This window comes from Garra rufa, chromosome 24 (assembly GCF_049309525.1).
Source record: "Garra rufa chromosome 24, GarRuf1.0, whole genome shotgun sequence".
NCBI classification, from domain to species: domain Eukaryota; kingdom Metazoa; phylum Chordata; class Actinopteri; order Cypriniformes; family Cyprinidae; genus Garra; species Garra rufa.
In genome coordinates, this window is record NC_133384.1 from 33,639,084 (window position 1) to 33,652,128 (window position 13,045).

General features: G+C 31.9%; 1 protein-coding gene across 2 annotated transcripts in view; it reads right to left on the bottom strand.

Moving 5' to 3' along the window:
- Positions 1-13,045, bottom strand: part of gnal2 (guanine nucleotide binding protein (G protein), alpha activating activity polypeptide, olfactory type 2) — a 41,823-nt gene that overhangs the window by 25,046 nt on the left and 3,732 nt on the right. The window contains exons 1-5 of one of the 2 annotated variants that reach the window (XM_073830955.1): positions 5,889-6,480; positions 5,631-5,703; positions 4,057-4,111; positions 3,850-3,969; positions 247-344 (exon numbers count right to left, since the gene is read on the bottom strand). In XM_073830955.1, coding sequence (XP_073687056.1) covers positions 247-344; positions 3,850-3,969; positions 4,057-4,111; positions 5,631-5,703; positions 5,889-6,027 — 485 coding nt within the window. In that variant the 5' untranslated portion in view covers positions 6,028-6,480. Of the gene's footprint in view, positions 1-246; positions 345-3,849; positions 3,970-4,056; positions 4,112-5,630; positions 5,704-5,888; positions 6,481-13,045 lie in introns of those variants that run through there. The other variant, XM_073830954.1, reaches the window with a different exon arrangement.

Genomic DNA, 13,045 nt, shown 5'->3' on the forward strand with positions numbered 1-13,045 from the left:
ACCACAACATCTTTAAAAATGACTGCCACCATATAAATAAACAGAACCACTAAACACTGCAAACAAATACACAAGCTATTATTGTACCTACCAACATAGGAAGACACTATTTGTCTAATTCTTAAATCAAATAAATTTTTTGGTAGCTGCTACTGAAGCAACTCTTACAAACCTGATACTAAACCAAGTCGCCATCATAATATAAACAGCAGGTAAAGTTAATCGTACAATTAAACTTATACTTACTAATGCGCACAGTCGATTAGTTGATATTCGTTGGAGCGTTCATAACACGCCTTAACACCTTCATCATCCCAGAGCTTCTTCGCATGATCGAAAAACTCCTGTAAAGAAAAACAACAACAATTTCTTTGGGTAAATTTTCTGCATGCCAACATTATTGAATATTAATAGCATTAGCCATCAATTTTAGAACTGAAGCTTCTTCACTTAATTTAGGATATATTCCTGGAGCTGATACCACTACATACTTGCAGCTACATTCATAAAATGTGTTTTGGTTAAAAGCCTTTTGGCTGTTCTGGAAATAGACTGACTGATCACACCGGTCCGCCGCTGCTCCGAGCACATCTCATCATGCAAGCATTCAAATGCTAGTTTCTTTTCCTACTTGTTTGCAACTTTACATAATGTACTGAAATATGAATAGTTGTTTTAGCTTTATTAAGCATACACTTTACAGAACTTATGACTATGTGTTATTGGAAAGAAAAAAATAGAAATAAGGTCCAAAGCTGTCTCTGGGAGTACAAGAGCTATTTACACCTAAATGGAAAATATCCAAGATGTAGATAAACCCAGGAAACATATTTGAAGGAATTTAGTATTAAATCACTTGTTCACCAAAAGATCCTCTGCAGTGAGTGAATGGGTGCCGTCAGAACAAGAGCCCAAACAGCTGATAAAAACATAGAAATAAGGTACAAAGCTGCCTCTGGGGGTACAAAAGCCATTTACACCTAAATTGAAAATATCCAAGATGTAAATAAACCCAGGAAACAAATTTGAAGGAATTTAGTATTAAATCACTTGTTCACCAAAAGATCCGCTGCAGTGAGTGAATGGGTGCCGTCAGAACAATTCAATTCAATTCAAGTTTATTTGTATAGTGCTTTTCACAATACAAATCGTTTCAAAGCAGCTGTACAAAAAAAAAAAAAAAAGTAGGCTATTACAATATATTTAGTAGCTTATTAGTGGTGACTACTGTATGTTAAGTCAATGTACATATGGTATAACAAGAGCCCAAACAGCTGATAAAAACATAGACATAAGGTACAAAGCTCTAGGGGTACATAAGCTATTTACACCTAAATTGAAAATATCCAAGATGTAAATAAACCCAGGAAACAAATTTGGAGGAATTCAGCATTAAATCACTTGTTCACCAAAAGATCCTCTGCAGTGAGTGAATGGGTGCCGTCAGAACAAGAGCCCAAAAAGCTGATAAAAACATAGAAATAAGGTACAAAGCTGCCTCTGGGGGTACAAAAGCCATTTACACCTAAATTGAAAATATCCAAGATGTAAATAAACCCAGGAAACAAATTTGAAGGAATTTAGTATTAAATCACTTGTTCACCAAAAGATCCGCTGCAGTGAGTGAATGGGTGCCGTCAGAACAATTCAATTCAATTCAAGTTTATTTGTATAGTACTTTTTACAATACAAATCGTTTCAAAGCAGCTGTACAAAAAAAAAAAAATGTAGGCTATTACAATATATTTAGTAGCTTATTAGTGGTGACTACTGTATGTTAAGTCAATGTATATATGGTATAACAAGAGCCCAAACAGCTGATAAAAACATAGACATAAGGTACAAAGCTCTAGGGGTACATAAGCTATTTACACCTAAATTGAAAATATCCAAGATGTAAATAAACCCAGGAAACAAATTTGGAGGAATTCAGCATTAAATCACTTGTTCACCAAAAGATCCACTGCAATGAGTGAATGGGTGCCGTCAGAACGAGAGCCCAAACGGCTGATAAAAACATCATAATAATCCACAAGCAATCCACACAACTTCAGTCCATAAATTAATGTCTTAAAAAGCAAAGTCGCATGTTTGTAAGAAACTAATCCATTATTATATTTTAAACTTCACTTCTGGACAAAGTGCCAATATATGTGTTTAGAACTGTTTTGGACTTTCCAATTAGGGATATTATAGATAAAGGACTCAAAAAAAGGAATGATGGGAAGTTAAAAACATCCTAATGTTGGATATTATTTCTTACAAACACAGCTTTTTGCTTTATAAAATGTTAACTGATGGACTGGAGTGGTGTGTATTACTTGTGAATTATTGTGACGTTTTTATCAGCTGTTTGGACTCTCATTCTGACGGCACCCATTCACTTCATTGGTGAGCAAGTGACGCAACGCTGAATGATGAATAAACAAACTCATCTACATCTTGGATGGCCTGAAGGTGAGTAAATTTCCAGCAAATATCCATTTTTTGGGAGAATTTTCTTTTAAGACAGCGCAATAATACATGCTAGCAGTCAATACTGCATCTATCACCTGTTGAACCCTGGAGTAAACCACAAATTAATCTCTAAACAAGATCTGAACTTTCTGGACTTTCCCGTATTTACAATCCAACCGTGCAAACATTCTAAAACTGATGAATTCATGGGTGAGAAAAGACCTGCCATTAATTAATTAAAGAGAAATCCAGGAGCTGAGAAGAGATCTGTGGTCTAAAACTGTCTAATTACAGATCTCCATTTCAGCGGAAACCACATTGTCTGAAAATGACAGTCTGGAAACACAGAGCCAACGTTTGTGCAACCAAAAGTCAAGACATCTGCCATATCACCGTCCAACTATTCTGAGAAGGCGTTGAATGTGCTAGAATAGCACAACAAAATAATAATACAAAAAACTGACCTCAAAACTCAAGCACAGCAGAAACATAAGCTAAGCTAACAGACGGCATCAGTACGACAGAGACAGAACTTCGAGTGTTGATAATTAGTGTCAGTTTCACTTTGATTCAGCCAGATCAGATGAAATTCTACACATTTCACTGAAATTCCCCAGAACAACCCAATCCAAAGTTGATACCTTGAAACAACCAAAGCTAAGAAAACAGCACTGACCATTTTTCCATGACTTCTAATTTCTAATGGCTACTTTAAAAAAAACATAAAATGTCATAAAACACTATATTTGTATCTGTCCTGAATTGCACTCAGCCAACTGACAACTAAAGTAATTGATGCAAATGCATTTAATGTGAAAACCTCCTCTGTCCCGTGGATTAGTCAAGGTCTCTGGGATTAGTCAATCTGGAAATTAAATTCTACATATGAACCCAAAATATCCCTAACAAACCTGTAATTTAACATAACCTACTATGCTAGCAAACCGCAGATGCAACACCAATGCAAGACAAAGTGAAAGCAGAACGTGAGCCATCATAGCAACATGCTAACCATATTACAATATGCATTACAATATTTTAAGACCAGCTAAACATGTATAAATCTATATGATAAACGAGCATGTCTGTAAATTAGTTTTTAGAACTTTAACCCACATTAATATAAACTTTAAGGCCTTGTTTTTTTATTTACTACCTAACAAAACAATCAGCATCTGCTTTCCCACAAAGTAACATATTCTAACGTCCAGCTCATAGCAGGAACTTCACCTCAATTATGTGATTTAAAAAAACATGCAAACAATTGAATTTTCATAAATCAAAGTCATAACAAAACCTCTCGGCAAGCGGTTCAGAAACCTCTGAGCATTTGCACAAATTCAAATGCCATTCAAAGCATCCTGGGTAAATTATGAAAATGAGGCTGCTTACCTGGGTGTAATCAAAGTCGGAGAGCGGCGCTATGCTTTTGATATAGTCGATCCTAAACTGGTCCTCTGGATTAGCGAGTGGGACGGGTGGTATTAAAGTGCTCATTGCAGACACTATGGTCTAGAAAATCAAAAACAAAGAGTTATGAGACGCAAGGCCGAGATTAGATGTGGAAAACAACTTCTAGAAAGTAAATCTGGAACGTACCACGATGGCGTCCTTCACATTTTTGCGAATGTCTTGAATTTTCTGTTTCTTCTCCCTGTAAAACATTTCAAATCGGTCAGAAGACAGACAAATATACTACATTTTAAGGCTAGAGTGAATTTCACATCTCCAACTACTAATTAAAGGAATAGTTCTTGGGAATAAATAAAATTGTCTTTTTTTTTTTTCTGTGGGACACAAAATGAGATATTTCAGAGAATCTTCATTCAGCTCTTTTCCATACAGTAAGATCTCAAAATTACAAAAAACAACAACACACAATATAAATCTCTCTCTCTCTCTCTCTCTCTATATATATATATATATATATATATATATATATATATATATATATGGGTCAAAGATGAAGAAGAAAAGGTTCTAAGGATAAAAACAATAAGTGTAATACTGCTTTAAATCGTTGTTTTTACAAAAAGAAATTAAAAAGTTTTATGTTTTAATTTAATTGCATATCCTAGGTTTTGTCCATTAATCAGTAAGAATTTTTTACTCATTTAAAACTTCTTTTGAAGTCAGAATAAGCATGTTTACATTTTTACATAAATATTGTGTGCACTGAATGACAATGTAGCATTATTACAACCAAATTTTGACATTTTATTCGTCAAAACTTTAAAAGTAAACACTTTAAATACTTGCTTTCTATCACTTTTGTAAATTTCTTTTGATGTGGACATCTTAATGTCTTTGACCCAATATATTATATATATATATATATATATAGTAGCACAAGTATATTTGTATCAATAGCCAAAAATACACTGTATGGGTCAAAATAATCAATTTTATGCCAAAAATCATTAGGGTATTAAGTAAAGATCATGTTCCATGAAGATATTTTGTAAATTTCCTTAACTCAACTTAATTTTTGATTAGTAATGATATGCATTGCTAAGAACCTAACTTAAACAACTCTAAAGGCGACCCTCAGATTCCAGATTTTCAAGTTGTCATATCTCAGCCAAATATTGTCTTAACCTCAATTTAAAAAAAAAACGACCCTCATGACTAGTTTTGTGGTCTAGGGTCACATATATTCTATAGATCCCAAGCCTCACCAAAGCCAAATGCCTTTGTTTCTAGTGTATCGTAACCCAACTTGACGTGTCATGAAATTGAGAATGAAATTCGAGATAGGAAAGGCTTTAAGTAACTAACGATTTGAATTTCAGCCTCTTCCTGGTACAAAGCTATCATATGACTTGAGAAGACTATAAGAGAAAAATATAACGCACAAGTCAACTTTTATACAAAACTAGCTCAGAGGTGGACACACAGCTGCACAGAATTTGTAATTATGATATGCTGTTTTATTATTATTAGGATGCAAAAGGTGAAAGTTGCTCTGATTCAGTGATTTTAGTCACTTCTCAGTCTTGATTTAGAGCATATAACAGTGATGTTGCAGTGAGGCACTAGCTAATAGCATGTAGTGCTACATCAGTATCTGCTTCAGCATGTATGAGGGTTTCCTTCGCCATGCCGAGGCCCAGCACTCACATAACGCCCTTCCATGCACATATATGACATCAGTACAGTAAACAGGTACTCACTCCGCATTAAACCCGTTGACATGAAGAATTCTCATCTGCTTCACGATAGTGCTTTTCCCCGACTCCCCAGCACCTAGGAAAGCAAACAGAGCCGTGTGAATACATGCAAAGTCTTTGAGACACTTCAGATATCACGGTGTGTGTTCTTCATATGTACAATCCGACATGCCAGATTGAGCTGTCAAACACGGTGCGTTTGAAAACACAGCCTCGTATGGCTCTCAAACGTCGGATAGAACGCCTCGAGTCTCGTCTTACCCAACAACAACAGTCGATGTGTGGCTTTATAAGCCTGTCTCTCTTTTTGCAACTGTTTCTCTATTTTCTTGTTGGCCTCTCGCTGTGTTTTCTCGTCGATGCGCTGGTCTTCGGTTTTACTGCTCCCCAAACACCCCATCTTACTCCCTCGAAGCCAATCTGCGCGCTGCCCTTATGAACGATCAATCCAATTGCGATTCCAAAGAGAGAAAATGATCCACAATAGACAGAAGAAGAAACAAAAAAAAAGGTCGCCGGGAAGGGTTTTGTTTCTCCTCCCTGCTACAACGTCTCAAGCAGCCCGGGCGTCATTCAGGCGACGGGATTGATGAAATTGATCACATATCGATCGGTAAGGTGGCATATGAACTTGCATCTGGATCCGGGGGTCTCTGTGAGCCCCTGCCAGGCGCTCTTCCCTTCTCTTCTCTTCTGTTCTCTCGCCCTCTCTGTATTTTTCTATGTGATATTCTCTGCCTGTATCTCTGCTGTAGTCTGTAACTCAGCACTGCCTCTGTCTGTCACACCTGGTATTGGCTGTTAAGAACCAGGAAAACTGTTACAAAGTATCGCTGACTGCTGAAACTGAACTGTAACGAACGACGTCGTAAATCGAACGTTTCAACGTAACAGCGCGAGGGAAGAATGATACAATGTAGCGACTGTGACACTGTAGCAGCCGAACGGCTGGGTCTCAAAGTCAGTCAGGTTTTATACTGAAAAAAACAACAACTCCATTTTAAACCGGTCTAAGCTGGTTTTGCAGGTCTTAAATGGTTTAGGATCTCTCAGCCTGACAAACTGAAAGTTCTCCCTTGAAATCCCGTGTGCTATTTCCTTAGCACACAGGAAATTCAATTACGATGTCTGGCTAAAACCACCACTTTCTCACTTTCTCACAAATTCATCCTAAAATATTATTAAACCTCTTTTAACCAAATGGTATTGCCAGACCTCAAAGGGAGTGAATCTAACCACCAACTAGCTAGCAAAAACAATGCCTTGGAAACAGTCAACCTTTTTTCATAATGTTAACTATTTGCCCTGGTCGTATGAAACTTAAATATTTCATCAAATCCTTGTATATAAAACACAGCAACTTATTTTAAAAATGGCAGGTCTTCTATTTTATACTTAAGAACACATATAAATATATTTATATTAAATAAATATGTAACAAAGTATAAAAACAAAATAAGAAAACTGTCTAACAAGAGTATAAAAGTAAATATTTAAAATATATATAAAAATACTATTATATTATAAATATTTAAATATTAAATACATATATAAAACATTATAAAATGACAACATTATCTAACTACAATAAGAGTATAATAAGAGTAACAATATTTAATATAAAATATTAAATAATATATACGTTTTATTTTGTGTGTATATACACTACTACTAATGAAACAATAAAAATAATAATACATGTACTGTTATATTATAAATATATATATAAATATATAAAAAATTACTAAATTATCTAACAACAATACAAGTATAAAAGTAATAATATTTAATATAAAAATATGAAATAAAATATATATATTCATTTTATTTTGTGTATACTGTATATACATGCACTACTACTAATAATAATAATAAAACAATGAAAATAATAAAAATACATGCAGTTATATTATAAATATATTAATATTAAATAAATATACAAAACTATAAAATTACAAAATTGTCTAACATAATAACAGTAAAACAGTAATAATATTTAATATAAAAATATGATCAAATATATATTAATTTTATTTTGAGTGTATTTACACTACCACTACTAATGAAACAATAAAAATAATAATAATACATGTACTGTTATATTATAAATATATAAATATGAAATAAATATATACAAAATATAAAATTACTAAATTATCCAACAACAATATGAGTATAAAAGTCATAATATTTAATATAAAAATATAAAATAAAATATTAATTTTGTTTTGTGTGTAGCTACTGTATATACATGCACTACTACTAATAATAATAATAAAACAATAAAATAATAATAAAAAATACATGCACTGTTATTTTATAAATATATAAATATTAAATAAAAATATATACAAGATATAAAATTACTAAATTATCTAACACCAATAAGAGTATAAAAGTAATACTTAATATAAAAAACAAAATAAAATATATATATTCATTTTATTTTGTATGTACTGTATATAAACTATTACTACTAATAATAATAATAAAAGAATAAAAATAAAAAAATATATATGCACTGTTATATTATAAATATTTAATTATTAAATATACAAAATTATAAAAATTGTCTAACATAATAATAACAGCAAAACAGTAATAATATTTAATATAAAAATATAAGATATAAAATAAAAAAGATATAAAATATATATTTTACTATTATTTTGTGTGTATATACACTACTACTATTAATAATAATAAAATAATAAAAAATAATACATGTATTGATATATTATAAATATATAAATATTACATAATTATATGAAAAAGTATAGCATTACAAAATTATCTAACAATAACAGTATAACAATAATATTTAATCTAAAAAAATATATATATTTAATATTAATATTTATTGTATTTTGTGTCTATATTCTACTACTAAAACTTAAAATAGTCATAATAATAATACAATGTAGTTACTGTGACAGTGTAGCAGCCGAATGCTACATCTTAAACCGGTCTAAGCTGGTTTTGCATGTCTAAAATGGTTTAGGGTCTCTCAGCCTGACAAACTGAAAGTTCTCCCTCAAAATCCAGACTTCCTTTTTTTTCTCACTTTTACTAACCACAAATTAATCTTAAAATATTATTTCTGAATTATTATACTCCTTTTGATCCAGTGGTATTGCCAGACCTGAAAAGGAGTGCTTTCACCACCAACTAGATGAGATTCACTACATAAAAACAATAGTCAGTAATCAAAACCTTATTTTCTTATTGTTGATTATTTGCCCTAATCGTATGAGACTTAAATATTTGATCAAATCTCATATATATATAACACAATGTTTCCGGCTTTGCAGTTCTGCTATTTTATACTTAAGAACACATATGACTTTCACTTCTCATAAAACGTCTATAAAAAGCTTTTAAATTCAAGTGAACTGACTGATGTTTTGTTAAAACAATAAGCAACTATTAAATGTCCACCATCTTTGCAAATGTTTAAACATGGATTAAAATTTTAAAGAAAAATGTAAAAGCATCTTTCCAACTCTTGCAAAGAGTTATGCAAAGTCAAAATATATAATAAAATGTCTTCTAGTGGCTCAGATGGGTATAACAGTATAGAAAACAGAAATATGAGTGGTTTAAGGATGACACATTAAAATTAAGAAATGTAATGATATATAAATGCATAATATTATAAATATATTTTTTATTTTATATAAATATTTTTTTATTTAATATATGTGACCTTGGACTACAAAACCAGTCATAGGGGTGAATTTTTAAAATTTTTGAGATTTATACATTATCTGAAATCTAAACGGTTTGTTAGGATATGACAATATTAGGCCTAGATACAAAAAGGCTGCAAAAAAATCTAAATATTGAGAAAATTGCCTTTAAAGTTGTCTAAATGAAGTTCTTAAAATGCATATTGCTCATCAAGAATTAAGTTTTGATATATTTACAGTAGGAAACTTACAAAATATCTTCATGGAACATGATCTTTACATAACATCCTAACGATTTTGTGGCATAAAAGAAAAATCGATCATTTTGACCCACAAAATGTGTTGGCTGTTGCTACAAATATACTGGTTTTGTGGTCTCAGGGTCACATATTATAATTTATGCTTTATTATTTGAAAACAAAATAATTCATACCAAACAGCATTATTATTTTCTCTAAGCCCTACTTTAACATTTAAGAAAAGGTAATATGTTAAACCAATGCCATTCAAACTTCTCTCATAACCGACAAGTATTCAAAAGTACTGCAAAATCATTATAGATATGTACCACTTTACTTCCCTTTGAGTTTTTGTCAAAATGTTTAATGCTTGCATTTACTCGAGGATAAAATCTACATGTATGTTTCTGACCTAAAGCTGAAATCTTTCAAAACAACAGAGGATATTGCATAATGGTATCATTACAATTAGCCAGCCATATGCAGTTAGGGCCACGCTAGAGCCAAAGTACACGTTCAGTAAATGATAAAACCTATTTACAGGGTGACAAAGTTCAGTTTACAGACCACATACACTTCACATTGCAATGCTACAGAAACGAACAATACCAAGTTGTGTGGAAGCATGACAAGCTCTTCCCCATATGGTACAAGCATAATTAAACTATTCAACACTTATACAAGAAGCTAAACACCCCTTTTGGCTATTTACGGTTGAGGCATCCATTGCAACAGACAAAACATGTGCTGTGTTTTAATATAGGTCACTTAAAATAGCTTTTTTTGTGCTTTCAGTAAATATAAGCTACTAGTCATGTTATTTAATAATAGCCCACGGGCGAAAAATACCTGTTTGCTCGATTAAAAGGAAATTATATTTATTTTAAAGTATTATCTATTACTTGATGATATGCCACATATTTAAGTAGTTACAGTACAACTTGTACAAAGACATTCCCAAGGATGTGTCATTCCTCAGAACTAAAAATAACTCCACCATAAAGCTTGAAGATAACTCAGCAAGATCCTCCATTGAAGTTAATTTATAAGCCACATCTTGGATGACTTCTCTCCCTTTATAATTCTATTATCAATTTCTTAAAAACTGACAACATCTGCAGCCAAGGTTGCTTAATTGGCCTTTATGTAATTTCAATTTCACAATTTCCAACAGACTTTTAGATTAATACAACTTCAATGCTGTTACAGAAAAATATGAATGTGTAAAGATCCGAGATGTTGTCTTCGGTCAACTATGCCAGAGTTCAACTGAGCCGTGTGCCAGTAAACCATGCAAATGTGCTCTGTCTTTATAAATAGCTCTGAAATCATTGCTGGATTCTGATTTTGGCAGGCCAGATTAAGCTATGGATCTATGGATCCTCTGGTGAATGGGTGCCGTCAGAATGAGAGTCCAAACAGCTGAAGTAATCACTAAAGTGCATCAATTATTGCTTTATTAAGTGAAAACCTGTGTTTTTAAGGAAAAAAATTCAGTATCATCACGTTTTTAACTTCACTGTAAAAAGTTTTCACCAGATTCATCTTAAAAACCTAAGTTCAGCAGCTGCCTTAAATTTTTAAGTTAAATCAACTTAAAACTACAAGTCATTTTAACTTATTACAATAAAAATGAGTTGATTTAACTTGTGAGTTGAAATGACTTAAGTTGATTTAACTTAACATTTTAAGGCAGCTGCTAAACTTAAGTTTTTAAGTTGAAACTGGTGAAATTTTTTTACAGGACTTAATAAATATACACAGTACACACACACATGTAAACAAACTTTGAATGCGAATAATCGTGATTAATCGTTCTCCAGCCCTAAAACTATTAATAATGTACACTGTTTTTACACATTCAGTTACTCAAATTGCATTGTTTTGAAACATTTAACGTATTAATAATTGGCATTATTATAATTATGACTACGAAAATATCCATAATTCATACTGTTTATTTTTGTTGTAGTATAATTATTTAGATATGTGTCAAAAATAAAAACGTAAACATTAACAATCAGCATCAGTCGTTAAAATAAACTGATCTCTAAAAGTATTATGAGGTGTTATTATACTCAGAAAGTTGATTTAACTTAACATTTTAAGGCTGCTAAACTTACGTTTTTAAGTTGAAACTGGTGAAAACTTTTTATAGGACTTAATATACTTAAAATAAATACTTAAAATAAATATACACAGTACACACACATATGTAAACAAACTTTGAATGCGAATAATTGGGATTAATCATTTTGTAGCCCTAAAACTATTAATAATGTACACTTTGTTTTTACACATTCAGTTACTCAAATCACATTGTGTTGAAACATTTCACGTATTAATAATTGGCATTATTATAACTATGACTACGAAAATATCCATAATTCATACCGTTTATTTTTGTTGTAGTATAATTATTTAGATATGTGTCAAAAATAAAAAACGTAAACATAATCAGCATCAGTCGTTAAAATAAACTGATCTCTAAAAGTATTATGAGGTGTTATTACACTCAGAAAGTTGATTTAACTTAACATTTTAAGGCTGCTAAACTTACGTTTTTAAGTTGAAACTGGTGAAAACAGTTCTAAAGAAATATCTAGGTGGATTTTGATGTGAACGGACAACAGAAGATGGACTTTTTCACTGGAGGAAGCGTTATTATAGATTATGGACTAGTATTTTCACTAAATGTTTCTTATAAAATCATATTTTCACTTAACAAGTGGTTAATTGATGGACTGGTGAGGTTACTTGTGAATTATTCTGATGTTCATAAATGGCATGAATTATGAATATTTTCGTAGTCATAATTATAATAATGCCAATCATTAATACGTGAAATGTTTCAACACAATGTGATTTGAGTAACTAAAACAAATTGTATATTATTAATAGTTTTAGGGCTGCAAAACGATTAATCGCAATTATTCGCATTCAAAGTTAGTTTACATATGTGTGTGTACTGTGTATATTTATTAAGTCCTGTAAAAAGTTTTCACCAGTTTCAACTTAAAATCTTAAGTTTAGCAGCAGCCTTAAAGGAACACTCCACTTTTTTTGGAAATAGGCTCATTCTCCAACTCCCCCCCGAGTTAATGAATTGAGTTTTACCGTTTTGAAATCCATTCAGCCGTTCTCCTGTTCTGGCGATATCACTTTTAGCATAGCTTAGCATAGATCATTGAATCCTATTAGACCAATAGCATCATGTTCAAAAATGACCAACGAGTTTCGATATTTGTCCTATTTAAAACTTGACTCTTCTGTAGTTATATCGTGTACTAAGACCGGTGGAAATGCAAAGCTGCGAGTTTCTAGGCTGATAAGATTAGGAACTACACTTCCATTCCGGCGTAATAGTCAAGGAAGTTTGCTGCCGTAATATGGCCGAAGCAGGAGCAGTAATACCACGTAGCACATGTGCAAATGCTAAACTAGCTGGGAACTCATTTCTGATAATACTCCGCCTGCTTCAGCCATATTA